General features: G+C 39.0%; 1 protein-coding gene across 1 annotated transcript; it reads right to left on the reverse strand.

Annotated features, from left to right (window-relative positions):
* On the reverse strand, window positions 1–9,206 carry eva1a (eva-1 homolog A (C. elegans)). Its single transcript, XM_046033380.1, has 4 exons — window positions 9,096–9,206; window positions 2,777–2,949; window positions 1,490–1,846; window positions 1–979 (listed from the first exon to the last, which is right to left on the reverse strand). The coding sequence occupies exons 2-4, from the start codon at window positions 2,877–2,879 to the stop codon at window positions 867–869; spliced, it is 573 nt and encodes a 190-aa protein (XP_045889336.1). The 5' UTR covers window positions 2,880–2,949; window positions 9,096–9,206; the 3' UTR covers window positions 1–866.
* Between the last annotated feature and the right edge of the window lie 4,201 nt (window positions 9,207–13,407).

Genomic DNA, 13,407 nt, shown 5'->3' on the forward strand with positions numbered 1-13,407 from the left:
TTCAGCCACTGGATTTCATTTTAATAAGGGACTTCACACAATAATATGTACAGAAAATAACTCATAATTTCCTGGAAAAAGTTTATTTGTTTATTTTTCTAGCTCATTACCACATGAGCCAAATAAAGAAAGGCAGCATGATCCTTTATGACATTATGACCTGCTGTACTAGTGTGCAACAACACCTACAGCTGATAGCAACCAACAGACTCATCAGGTTATTCTTTACATAATATTTGAGCCAGTTTAAGTCCTTATAAGTGTGCATTCACTTTATCTGGGGTTGCAGAATCACAGCAGTAAAAGCACCAGTATGTGTAAATCAATCTTGGCATAGAGCTTCCATTGCCCTTAATTTAGGTTCCACTTCACCCCCCATGGTTGTGTCAGCCCTCCCCGTGAGCTCCATGTTTCTCAAAAGCACCTGTTAAAAATGTGAAAAGTTATAAAATCCCTTGTACAGTTTTCACCAACAGCAATCTTACACCAGCAGTTACATATCGCAGTGTTTTAGTAAGTCTCCATGTCAAGTTTCAGTCCACTTATTTAGCTCTGTAGGTCCGCTGTGTCTCTACTTGTTGGTTTTTCGGGGCATGAGGACCTTCTTCTTACAAACATTTAAGTGTCATCTTGTATTGGAGGACTGAGCCATCACAACTCATATGTTTTCCTTGTTGTCTACACAGTGGAGGGGACCACTGCAGGCAGTACTGTCAGTTTGATCTGTAAGAGTCTCTTTGGTGCAGTACAGACAGCGCTACCAAGCTGATGGTTTATGTTCATTTCATCCAAAGTGTTTATTTTATTTGTTAACCTATTTATTCCATCTTCATGTCATTTTGACTATCTGCCTGTTTGATCATGCGTCAGTAATATCTGTTGAGGCTTTGAGTGACTGTACTGATGTCTGGTTGTCCATTCATCCAGATCTCTCGGAGAATCCTTTCCCGCTCTTCTAGCCGCTGGGCCCTGTCTAGCTCTGATGAGACACACACACACACACACACACACACACAGACACACACACACACACACACAGACACAAAAGGGTTAAGGCATGCCCACACACTGCCCCTTCACGTAACCATCAGATTTCATATCACTGTTGAGACGGCTTTCTATTTTAAGTATGAAGCATGTGTGTGTATGTCTGACAGTATTGCTCACAGAGATACAACAGTCTGTGAGTGAGCGTGTATTAACGTGTACTGACATGTTATTGGAAATTAAATTAAATTGCACATGGTGATGCTCAGTAGATTTGTAATTATCCAGTGGTGGATAAAGTATAAGTTTGTACACACTAAAAAAATACTCTGTTAAAAGTACATGTCATTAGGCAGCTGAATGGCCCCTGTCAGAGTATTGTATTATTAGATTATTATTACTGATGCATTACTGTGTACGCAGCATTTACATGTTCATCTATCCTATGTCATGCTGTTGGGTATCAACAGTTATATGTGTGTATCATATGTGTGAGAGATACCCTCAGTTGATGTGAACATGGTGGCGTTCAGCAGAGCTCTCTCAAAGCGTCTGCGTCGTCGTGCCGACAGGTCAGACGTGTCATCCCAGTCCTCTGATTCGCTGTCCCCAGCAGGCCCAGGCCCTCCAGAGGTAACAACAGCAGTGTTGTCTGGATTACTTTCGATGGGCTGATGGTGGGGACAGCTGTGGTGGCGACGGTGATGATGCCTGTTCCTGTGGCGATGGTGAGGGTTTTTATTGTTGCCATAGTGACAGTCTGCTCGACAGTGTATCTGGAAGACGATGGCACAGAGCGTGACAAGAAGGCCGACACAGACACCGCCCAGAAACACCAGGGCTGTCCTCTCTGGTTGGTCTGAGAAAAAGAGAGGATAAAGGAAGACAATGATGAAAAGTTTTCAATAAATCAAAATGTTTAACAGTTAAATATATTGACTGCTGCTCCATCCTCCTGTCCTTGCTCCTCTGTACCCAGGTCATTCTCTTTCTCTGCTCTCTTGCTCACCTGTTTTCTATCTGCCTCTTGTTTTTTATGTTAGTTTGACAGGTTGACTATGTTGCCAGGTCTTATAGCATACAAGCTATAATAACATACTGTCTGCTACATGTTTCTGTCACATTATTGCCAAACGTAGACACAGGTAAACCAGGGATTGGACGCAGAACGCAGACACCAAGGTGGAGTAGATGCAGTTTATAGCCTAGTGTTTACTGACAATTTGTGAAAACTTAGCCTACACTCAAGGTGAGGCTGGCAATGTTTAGGGACGCTTGACAAAGAGCAAAAGACGAACGACAATAGACAGTGGGAAAAGACTGACTTAAATAGCCTATACAAAGAGGGAGGTAATTAACAAGAAACAGGAAAACAATTAGCCAAAGACAGGAAGGAAATTAAGTCAACAAAGACACATGAGGAAGGGTTTAACAAAATAAAACAGGAAATAACTACGCACAAAACCAAAACCATGACAGTTTCCTGTTCACCTGCTGCCTGCCGGAAACATGTTGACCTATGCAGATCTTCTACTTTCTTGTTTATAAGATAATAAGATTTTTTTTTTCATTCAGAATTCACATTTCAGTATTTCAAGTTGATCATCTAATATTTGTCAACATAAATATTTATTAACAGAGAGGGTTAACTAAATGTTCATAAACTGTGGTAAAGGCTGTCAAATAGGTCCTTTAGGCTATTTATTCGCTCCCCAGAGTGGTGAACAGTGCCAGTCCTTTAAGTCCTTCATAGCACACACAAGAGTATAACTGTGCAATTTTGACCTACCTGCAATGAAGGTGTAAGCTGCCAGTAGGTTGCTAAGTAATGCCATCTCCTGTGAGACCACCTTCACCTCCATATTTGGGCGTTCTGTCGCTGGAGCGCTCATGATTTCACAATGAGGTGCGCTTATCGTGTACTCCTCTAGACGTCAGTGGAGTTCATACTTCGTGACTCCACTAGGTTGTAGGTTTACGGGGTGGAGGAGAGAAGACAGAAGTAAGAGGTGACAGAGGAAAAGGAAGAAAGAAAGAGAGAGAGCAGGGGTGAGAGGGGTGAATGTGGAAGAAGCATGAGTGACAGTTTTCATTTGCAAATCATCCTTCAAGTTAAATTAATAATGTGTAGATATACACAGAAAATCTGAAAGCATGTCAGCATGAATCTCACTCCTTTTCCTCCTGGAGACCCCCCCCCCCCCCCCCCCCCCCCCCCCCAAAAAAAAAAAATAAAACAACAACATAAAAATGAACACACAGTGAGTCATGGCAACTTATCCTGTCATTATAATTAGCATCTTTGCTCAAAGTCAGGTTTGTGCCATACAGGTTATCACCAAGTACACTATTAAAATGTGACTTTTGTACCGAGTATTTCTATTTATCCATAGCTGAAACATCTCTTGTATGGAGACAAGAAGAGATAATTAAGGAGCACTTTGACGCCTCGTCCCTCATCGCTTCTCACTTTCCCCCTCGTTATAAACATGCATGAGCTGTTAGCCTGCAGGGTTTACAAGAAAAGGCAACCATGAGGCATGCGTTCCTCAGACAAACAAAATGGCTTTTACCCCTCAGTCACATACTGATATTTAACTTTTAAGATTATGCACATACATAAAGTAATAAAGCAAAGGATTCACACACAAACACATACTTTAATGAACTCATAAATGATACATTCAGAGGTTTTGCAGTGTCAGTACAACAAATACTACAGTAAACACACACAGCATTCTATTTAAAAAAGAATGAGCAAAACAGAACATAAAAAAAAAACTGAGATAGTAGAATGAGATAGTATTGTAAAGACAGATGCCTGACACAAGAAGAGATACTTTGGCAGCCAAGACAAAAACTCATTAGTGTATTCAACGTGCCAAGATACCTCCTCTGGAAGAGAAATATACACATACTATTATTCTTAGACAAGTTATATAAGATTTTAAAACTTCACAGCCTTAAACCCAGTCTTGGACTTGAAGGCCTTGCTGACTCTACATTATAAGTTGGTCTCCCCAAACAGTGACACATGGAAAAGGAAAAGCACTTGGCCCTAAAGAAAGTAATCAATTGTCTTCTGTCTTTGATTAGTAGAAATGACTGTGGATTAAGGAAAGGTGAAGAAGTCGGTATCTGGAGATTCTAACCAAACCACTAGGTGGCAACAAACGGCCATAAGCCAAATTACAACTTGTGGGTTGTAAATAGACTCCCCAGATCAAGATGTTGCTGACCTTGCTGGTGGACACAAACACAGGCACAGATAAAGACACACTGTGTCACAGATACGCTGGTGTCATGGACCTGGAGTGGACTGAGCAAAGTACAACAAATGTCTCACTGGAGAGTTTGACAAAGCAACACTGCTGTTTCAGGGTCTTTATCTTGTTGTTTTGACCCACTTTGAAAGGTCTTACTGCTCTGTAACTGTACATGTCTCACAGCATTGACTATGTTTGATTGTGATTGTTTTGGCTGACTCCAGCGCGTTGATTTCAAATGAAATAGGCTGTGAGGTGAAAACTTTCAGCTTTAACTGCAGTGTGCACATCCATACTGGGTGAACAGTTGACTCTTGGGCAATATGTATGAAAAGGGCCAAAATCTCTAGATGGTTCATAGATGGGCATGTGAACACCCTCACATTACACTATCAAGAGGATGTTTGCATCTATTATTGTTCTTTTTAGAAAAATTTGTAAAGCCATGACCAAGGCTAAAAAATATCAAGAAATATCAAGATATATATTTTTAGCCATCTTGCAAATATGCAAACATGTGCTGTTGGCCTGGATGTGTTATGTGCTTGTTTCAGAGACAACTAAATAGTATCAACTAGTGCCACATACCACACCATTTATTGCCTGCACTAGTTTGCAACACCTAGTTTAAATGTAGAGCAGAGACAAATAGTTCTATACAGTATTGTGTCTAAACATGTAGCCCCACCCCCAGACTGGAACTCCCCCAAACACACTCAGGATTATACCTTCCGTGTGCGTGTGTTACTTACTGATGACTTTATTACTAAATGTCTTGTCTCTTAACTAAAAAGAGATGAATAAAGGAGGATTGGGAGTGAAACAAGAGAAGGCTCCACTGTGTCTGCTTTTCTTTCTTAACTCCTTTCTGACCTGATCTGCTCAGATGAATGGCTCCACAGTCTAAGAGACCCTAATGGTAAAGGTCTGATTATGTTTTCAATCTTATGGGACGCTTCCCTGAGCGTTTATTCAGGCTCCAACTTAGTTTAAATACTTAAAACACATTTTGTTTTGAGGAGCTTGGCTCGATGGTCAGCTGTTATCTTATAAGTGATGATAACAGAAACACCTGAATTAGTGGTTCCACACAATAAATCTGAGGGGTCACAAGATGATTAACATTTTAGGAAAAAAACATATTTCTGCTACATAAAACTACAAACATCTAAAATATATTCAAATGAAACAATACGATGTAACAATCTAATCTAGAAATATGCAAACTTACAAAATGTCCGAAGTTGACTTGCTTTGTTTTAAAGGGTGACAAGCCAAAAAAGTTTTGAACCACTCACATAAATTGTTGAGTGTTTGACGCACTTTGCTCTCCGGTTTACACACTCAACGTTGAGTGATATCAGGTGAAATAGAGCACAGTACAGTACTTTATCTCAAAATCCATACCATAAACTAAACGTTGAAAATCCTTACATAATATGTCATGCATGCAAATGCAGAATGTGGTTTGATTGACTGAGTTATACAGCTCCAGGAATAAACCTGTCCACATCAACTAGTCCAGCAATTAAAAGCTCCCTCCTCTTGCAATGGATAGTTTAATGAGCAACTACTCATTATAGTTACAGTCTTGTGTAATAGTGTATGATAAGAGCTGGCAGAGCAAGTGTATATTATCTTCACTTACCAACACTAAAATCATGCAAACATTTACAATCCCCTTTAAGCATTTTCAAAGATAAATAAATGAATGAAAATATGTGTGCTAAACTACTAAAATTTGTGAGCTGTGCTTGAAGCGTGACTCTATAATTACACAGAACATTTATGAAACTCCTCGCTAAGACTTGTATTACTGACATTCTTCACTAATGTTTCGTTTCTTGTCCAACACTTTTGAAACCCTTCTTCCAAATCAAATGAAGCCTTGTAGATGTGTGCGTTAATCCAGTTATGAAAGTACAAACACTGAGTGCAGCAGGGTTAAAATGACACAGACAGTGATTTTCTCTTTTTGTAAGGCTTTTTTAATTTATCAGCATGTTATGATTTCCCCAGCTGACAGCTGTAAACACATCTCATTACATGTGAATGTGTTCTCACTGACTACTTATGAGCTTTTTCTTCATTACAGCTTTTATTACTGTTTGCAAACAGGCCTAATTACTTCACGAAGACGACAAACAACTGTAAATGTATCATCATGAAAACTTTAAGCCTTGAAGGTTAAAACTGTGCAGAATTATAAATAAGCCATAACCTGTATGTTTTGAAGCGGTAAAGACATGGCAGACATTTCAACTTGAACAGATGAAAAATGGATGATGCTCTCAGAGACGATCAAACTGGCCTAATTTTTGAGGATGTTTTCTGTAAAAAACTCTGAATCAGAAGGCGCAGGACTCTTGAACTGCTAGTAAAAACTGAGATCACACTAAAGAACAAATCTGCATTTTGCCTGTCACATTTGCATAAAAACACACCAAGGGCTTGTAATTTTGTTACAAAACAAACAAACCATTCAAAAAGCAAAGCATTAACACAGCAAGTGCAAGAGCAAACAACAGGACAACAGATCACATGACATTGCCGTGCAACTCAACACAACCAAACACAACACAACCTCCAAGCAATTCTAAATCCACTGACTGTCAGGGTCATTTTGTTATGTTATGTGTAAATGCTGCAGGATGTGACTGCCCTTCTCTCTCCCGTTCTCCCTTTTTACTCGCTCTTTTGGATTTGACAATTTGGGTTACTGTGTGTTACAGCAAACAGTATGTAGTCGTGCCTTCACAAATAATTCATAGCTCAGTGTAATAACACACATTTTATTTAGCATTTCATGAATAAAAACTGCTTTGATCCATTTGTCATATATACTGCATCTATAACACATTTACAAACAATTACGAGCAGAGATCACAGAAAAGGAAGGATAAAAACAGAAAGAGTCCCTTCATTGTCGCAACACATAAAAGTAGTGAAAAATCCTGTCATAATTTACTATCAGGCAGCTGAACATCACAGTTACGTAATGAAATTAGTAGGAGAAACTTGGCCTGCAGCCTGCTCATTACAGGCAGTCACACTCTATCCGACAGTCTAGACAACAGGAGCAGTTTACACTGATGACATCTACGCACTATCTATCTATCTATCTATCTATCTATCTATCTATGTGGTGTGTGTGTATTTGCAAAATATCTACAGCAGTTTGACAATGTGGTTACATTTGATTACTTGATGAGAAGATTGATACCACTCTCAGCAGGACAACAGATCACATATGCAAATGTGACAGGCAAAATGCAGATGTCTACAAGCTACAGCCAGGAGCCAGTTAGTTTAGCTTAGCATAAAGACTTGAAACTGGGGGAAACAGCTAGCCTGGCTCTGCCCAAAGATAATAAAATCCACCTACCTACCTACCGCTAAAGCTCACTAAGTAACACGTTATATCTCCTTTGTTTAATCTGTATAAGAACTGAAGTGTAAAGACTACTATTTGCTTGGGGTTATGTGCCAAATCAAATTTTTTGGCTATGAGCAGTAACCTTGTGCAGTCTCCGCTGGTAACCTACAAACATGGCCAAGAAATAGCCTGACCCATAAAACAGCAAATAGTTTTTTTATACTCTTATGTTTTTGTATGGATTAAACAAACAAGATATTCAGTAGCAGTAGATTATAGGGTGCACTTAGCTATAACTAATGCAGTTTAATACAGTCAATAGTGGAATGAATACTACCTTCATGAATGTTGATTTTGTGCTAAAACAGTTCAAGAGAGGTGTTAATTTAACTTAATAGCCATTTTGGAGCATGTAGTTTGTGGACTGTTGTATTAGTTGTGGCTAGGTGCACCTAGTAAATTGGCAACTGAGTGTGTCACATGTTAATAAGTAATGTTCAGAGGTGCTTGCCAGAGGAATTTGTAACTTCTGACCTTTGCTAGCTGTTTCACACAGTTTTCATTTTTTATGCTAAGCTAAGCTAACCAGCTGCCAGCTGTAGCATCATATTTACCATACAGGTATTAGAGTGAAGATATTTTCCAAAATTTCAAACAATTCTTTTAAACACTGAATACCTCAGGGTAACTTAAACTGTTTTTAAATAGTTTTTAAATATGGAAAAGAATATTAAAATAATAAGCCAGCAGTTTTCTTGTATTACCCTATGTGGCATAATCCAATCCTGATTTTTACTTCTGCTACATGACAGGTCTAGATCCAACATGCCAACAGTGAGTGCAAGATACTTTCCCTTCCTCCTTTTTTCATTGAGACTGATCTACTTCTGACTTTTCCTCTCTGTGTCTGTGCAGTCTGGCCAAATTCTTATGTGGCACAATAGCTCTTTGTCTTTCTCCATGTGGTTAAGAGGACTATATGTTTCCTGTGCCTGTTTTAGCTTAGATCACACTGCACACACACACACACACACACACACACACACACACACACATAAGATACAAAGGCAATCTTCTCACACATTGTCTACATTCACTCATCACACTTTAAGCACATTTCTCCCTGTGTGTGCAATGCTAATGCAATGTGACACTGGCCTTTCCCTCAGCTGCTGCACCGTTACTATCTAACATGACCTGCAGAGAGAGTAGAGGGAAAGAGAGAGAGACTCGATATGAAAGATTAAAATAAAATACAGAGAGACTTTGAGCAAGAGAAAGTAAAGATAGCCGAGAGGGAGAAAGAGTGATGTGTAGAGGAAAATAAAGTAAGCAAGGAGAAAGATAAAGTGGAGACTCCCTACAACACACTACACTTCACATCAACATCATCGACAACAACAACATCAACAGCAGCAGCATCATGTGCATTTCCCCCGGCATGCAAACACATTGTTTATACTTACATTTTATTAATGCCAAGATCCCATCTGGAGTGTGTTTACTCTTCTCTCCTCTTCTTCTCCTCTCCTCCTCTGTTGCCTCATCTTCTTCCCCTCTCCTTCCTTCCTCCTCTCTGCTCTGGTCCTCTCCTCTCTCCGCTCTGTGCTCCTCTACTCTCTGCTCTCTCCTCCCCCTTTCCTCTCCTCTCCTCTCATATTATCTCCTCTCTGCTCTTTGCGTTTCCCACAAAGAAAAAAAATAAACTCAAACAGTATAATTATATGTATAAATCTTCTGTGTCCTGCCCCAGTTGTCAGATGGGCCCACGTTTGCAAGCCTTCCTTTCCTCTTCACTTTCTTAAGTAGGTACAAATTAAAATGTTCATTCTTCGCTTCAGTCCTTCTTCTTTCATTCATGCAGAAGCAGCAGGAGAGATGTTGCTCTAACTGTTTTACAGAGTGGAGTTTTCCGATATTCCATTTTAGTTTTTCCAGGTAATTTTCCAGACAGAGAGACAGAGGTCAGTTCCCCAGGGCAGAAATGTGACATAAAAGACTCTGACAAGTCGGCTAAATTCCTCTCTTTTCTTTCTGCCGAACGTCTGCATCCCTTTCTCTCTCTCTCTCACACACACACACACACACACACACACACACACACACACACACACACACACATACACACACACACACACACACACACACACACACACACACACACACTTCAACAAGAACACACACACTGTCACACACATACACATAGTTGTAAATGCAGATTCGCTGCCTCTGCTTTTTTGATTCCTCTCTCTTTCTTTCCCGCAGAACACTCAACAGCGGGAGGAAAGAGAAACAAGTAAAGAAAGCAGGGAGCGTGACAGGAAAACAAACTGAATGCTTTATAAATCACTCATTAAAAAATATTTCATGTGTAATGATGAAAAGTGCATACGTGTAAACTTACCACTTTGATGACATTTCACATGTGAAATTGTTGTTTTCACAACAATGTTTTAACATGTTTACCAACTTATCACATGTGAAATGGCGTTCAATGTGTGATAATCTTGAAGTAATAATGATAAAGTTTATTTGTGTCGCAGTGTTCAAAACCAGTGTTACAAAGTGTTTTATGCACAACAAACAATAAAAACTATACAGAAACCAGTGAAACAGACATAAGTTAAATTTTTTTTGTATGAATAGACAGAGGTGAACATGAATGCAATGAATTAAAGAAAAAAAGACAGAGTAATGTTGAGAATGGGGATTTCATTTAGCTGTATTTGGTAATTCACCTTCAGTGTGTGTGTTTGTGTGTGTACTTGACTGAATTTTATGGAAGTGTGTTGCAAATGATGCTTTAGAGCTAAATCTACAGTTTTCTAAAAATAACTTTATATCAGATAACGTTTATGAAAATCAGCCTACCTGTCATCTTCACAGGTTATTTTTGCGCTGATGTTATGCAACAGGAAAAGCCAGAAAAACCCTCCTGCTTCTGGTCGAGGGCTGACAGAGTTATCCAGGGCAACAGCTCTCAACAGGTGTGGGGAAAAAACAACATGCAAAAGTGTCAAAAACTTTGCTTTTAGGTCAAATATATATTACTGCTTTCAGCTCTGTTAGCTTTGAATATAATGAAAGCAGCTGGGTAAACAAACTGGGTTTTCCCTTTTTTTGGGCTCAGCTTATAAAAGAGTTATTATGTCTAACTAGCAGCAACACAACACTTGAAAGTCCAAACCATAAAATTCTCTTGCCTGTGCTTTAGATGAACAAATTTAAGAGTCTACAGCCGTGCTTGCAGCCCTGCAGGGCTGTACTCAGGCACAGTGGCGCTTTCAGCTAAATGCTGCCACTCTTTCTTTATTAGCACGCTGACATTTTCTAATTAGGGAATCAGAAAGTCATTAGAATACATTAAATATTGTGCCAGTTCATCCAGTAGTTGTTGAGATATTTATTTAATTTTAACCAATATGGTGGACCAACACACTGACAGTTAAACCCCTAGCATGGCTGAAAACAACTCACAAACCCCTCTGGTCTGCCATGTCCGTCCATTCTTGCACTTTTCATGTTTGTTCGTGTTTTACTTCACCAGGTATTCAGGTGTAGCACTAAACTCCCCCGCAGTTGTAGTCTCAGTCTGGTCCCCCTTTCCCCTTTTATGTCCATTCAAACTCTTGTGCGAATCACTGAATCAACAACTAAACACAAGTCTCTGTAGAGGTTATAAGAGTCATCATAATGAACTCTTCATGCAATATTTAATATTACTCAAACGGCTTGTGATACTGGGTGTGCTTCAGTCAATCTGAAATCTCAGCACATTTTAAACCACTTCTCTCAACAGATTGCATAATTACTGGAGAGAGAACATTACATAAAATTACAGTAATTCCTTCATGGTTGTCAAGGTCTTTATTACGCCCTGGGCAGAAGACAAAGGTAGAAAACAGACATCTTCCCCTGATGACATGATAATGGCGCTGGAGGAAAAGTAAGGGGTCACCAAAGTCATTAGGATTCATTGTCTGGGAACCATGAATGTCTGTAGGAAATTACATGGCAGTCCATTCAATTGTTGTTGGGATATTTCAGTCTTGACCAAAGTGGTAGACCGACAGACTGGCCAGCACAGATGAGAAGATTATAACAAACAATTAAAAGTCAAAATATCCTCAATAATTGACACCATCCCACAATTATCAACTCATCATCATCTTTACTGATAAAGATAAACACGGATCTAAGCCTTGTTCTACATACAGAATACACAACACATGCACCACTTTCCATCCATAATGCATCCATTGCTGCACCTCCTGCTCAGGGTGATGAAATATTAAAACTCTGGACTGTGTTCCACTGTGTTTCCAATGTTGTCAGTCATTTCCGAAACAGCAAGGGACAGAATTGTGAGTTTCAGATGCTGGGTGGCAACGATGGACCTGCATAACAGCACAGTCTTTGGTCCAATGGTTTTTCATTTCATTATTCATTTCCGAGGGGTGAAAGTGTGGGCGGGCTTGCATCAGTTCAATTCCAACGGCAAAATAAAACAGTGTCATGAGCTTAATTTTTATTTATTTACTGATAAATGTAAACATGCTAACTGGAGTTCTCAGCTTCATGTATATTCTTTGTTCAACCCACCCACATTCAGTGGTAAAATGTATGTGAATGTATTTACTCAAGTACAGAACTTAAATAATAATGCTGGCTTTATTTTACACTTTTATTATTGTTAACACATCCAATCAACCAACACAATCCCTCTATACTTTCTGACTTGAGCTGCTTTAATCGATATTTTTCAAATGACAATGTAAAAACAGTGATAATAGTGATGATAGGGTGATAGGGTGACTCGCAGTGATGAACTTCACCTGAATCTGCAGTTTATATAGTTAGTGTCCACATTGTTTTTACATACCGTACAAAACCTATGATGAGCTTATAAAATATGTTAATAAGTCATTAAAATTAGCTCCCCCTGCTGAAACATTTCAAATCTTATATAGATTGCACTTTTTTGCTAACTAGGGTTAGGGTTCTTTCCCTATATTTTTACCCCATTGATGCCATACGTGCTATTAGTGCTTACTAGTATTTACTGCTGCCCTTACTAGTATGTATTGTATCTATTGTATATAATATATTGTCAGTTGTAGATCTCGCGCTGTATTGATGCTTTGTTGATGCTTGTATGTTGTTCCTCACATGTAAGTCACTTTGAATAAAAGCGTCTGCCAAATGAGTAAATGTAAATGTAAACATCACACAGTAATGCATCAGTGATACAAAATCTAATAATGTAATATATAATTATGTAGGCCAATCAGCTGCATAATGACTACTTTAAACACTTCATGTACATTCTGTACTTCTATACTTTTACCATAGAGTGTATAAAAAACATTTACTCAAATAGCATTTTGAATGGTGGACTTTTACCTAAAATTTTCAATATGCAGCATTGCTACTTTTACTAACTTAAAGGTACCCTGTGGAGTTTCTGACCACTAGTAGCACGATCGAGCAATGGTTTTATAAGTGGGTCTCCATTTTGTTTGCATCTTGTGCAGCTACGCAATTCTGCTGCAGGTTTCATGCTATTCTGTTTATCCACTGGCGGTGGTGGAAATCATGTAGCAATGTGCCAAAAATGGCAGTGAAGAAGATGACTGTACGCCAGGATGTAAACAATGCAGGATTTAAAATGTTTTTAAGACAATTCGTTTTTGTGAGACACAATTAATGTAAGCATGCTTGTTGAAAAGAAAACTCCACAGTGCACCTTTAAGTAATGGATCTGAATGCTTCTCTCTC

Source organism: Micropterus dolomieu, linkage group LG20 (genome assembly GCF_021292245.1).
Source record: "Micropterus dolomieu isolate WLL.071019.BEF.003 ecotype Adirondacks linkage group LG20, ASM2129224v1, whole genome shotgun sequence".
NCBI lineage: Eukaryota > Metazoa > Chordata > Actinopteri > Centrarchiformes > Centrarchidae > Micropterus > Micropterus dolomieu.

Coding starts and splice junctions, on each gene's coding strand:
- eva1a (XM_046033380.1), bottom strand. CDS start 2,879: ATGAGCGCTCCAGCGACAGAACGCCCAAATATGGAGGTGAAGGTGGTC. Junction 1,847..2,776: donor AGCTTACACCTTCATTGCAG/GTAGGTCAAAAT, acceptor TCTTTTTCTCAG/ACCAACCAGAGAGGACAGCC. Junction 980..1,489: donor CATGTTCACATCAACTGAGG/GTATCTCTCACA, acceptor GTGTCTCATCAG/AGCTAGACAGGGCCCAGCGG.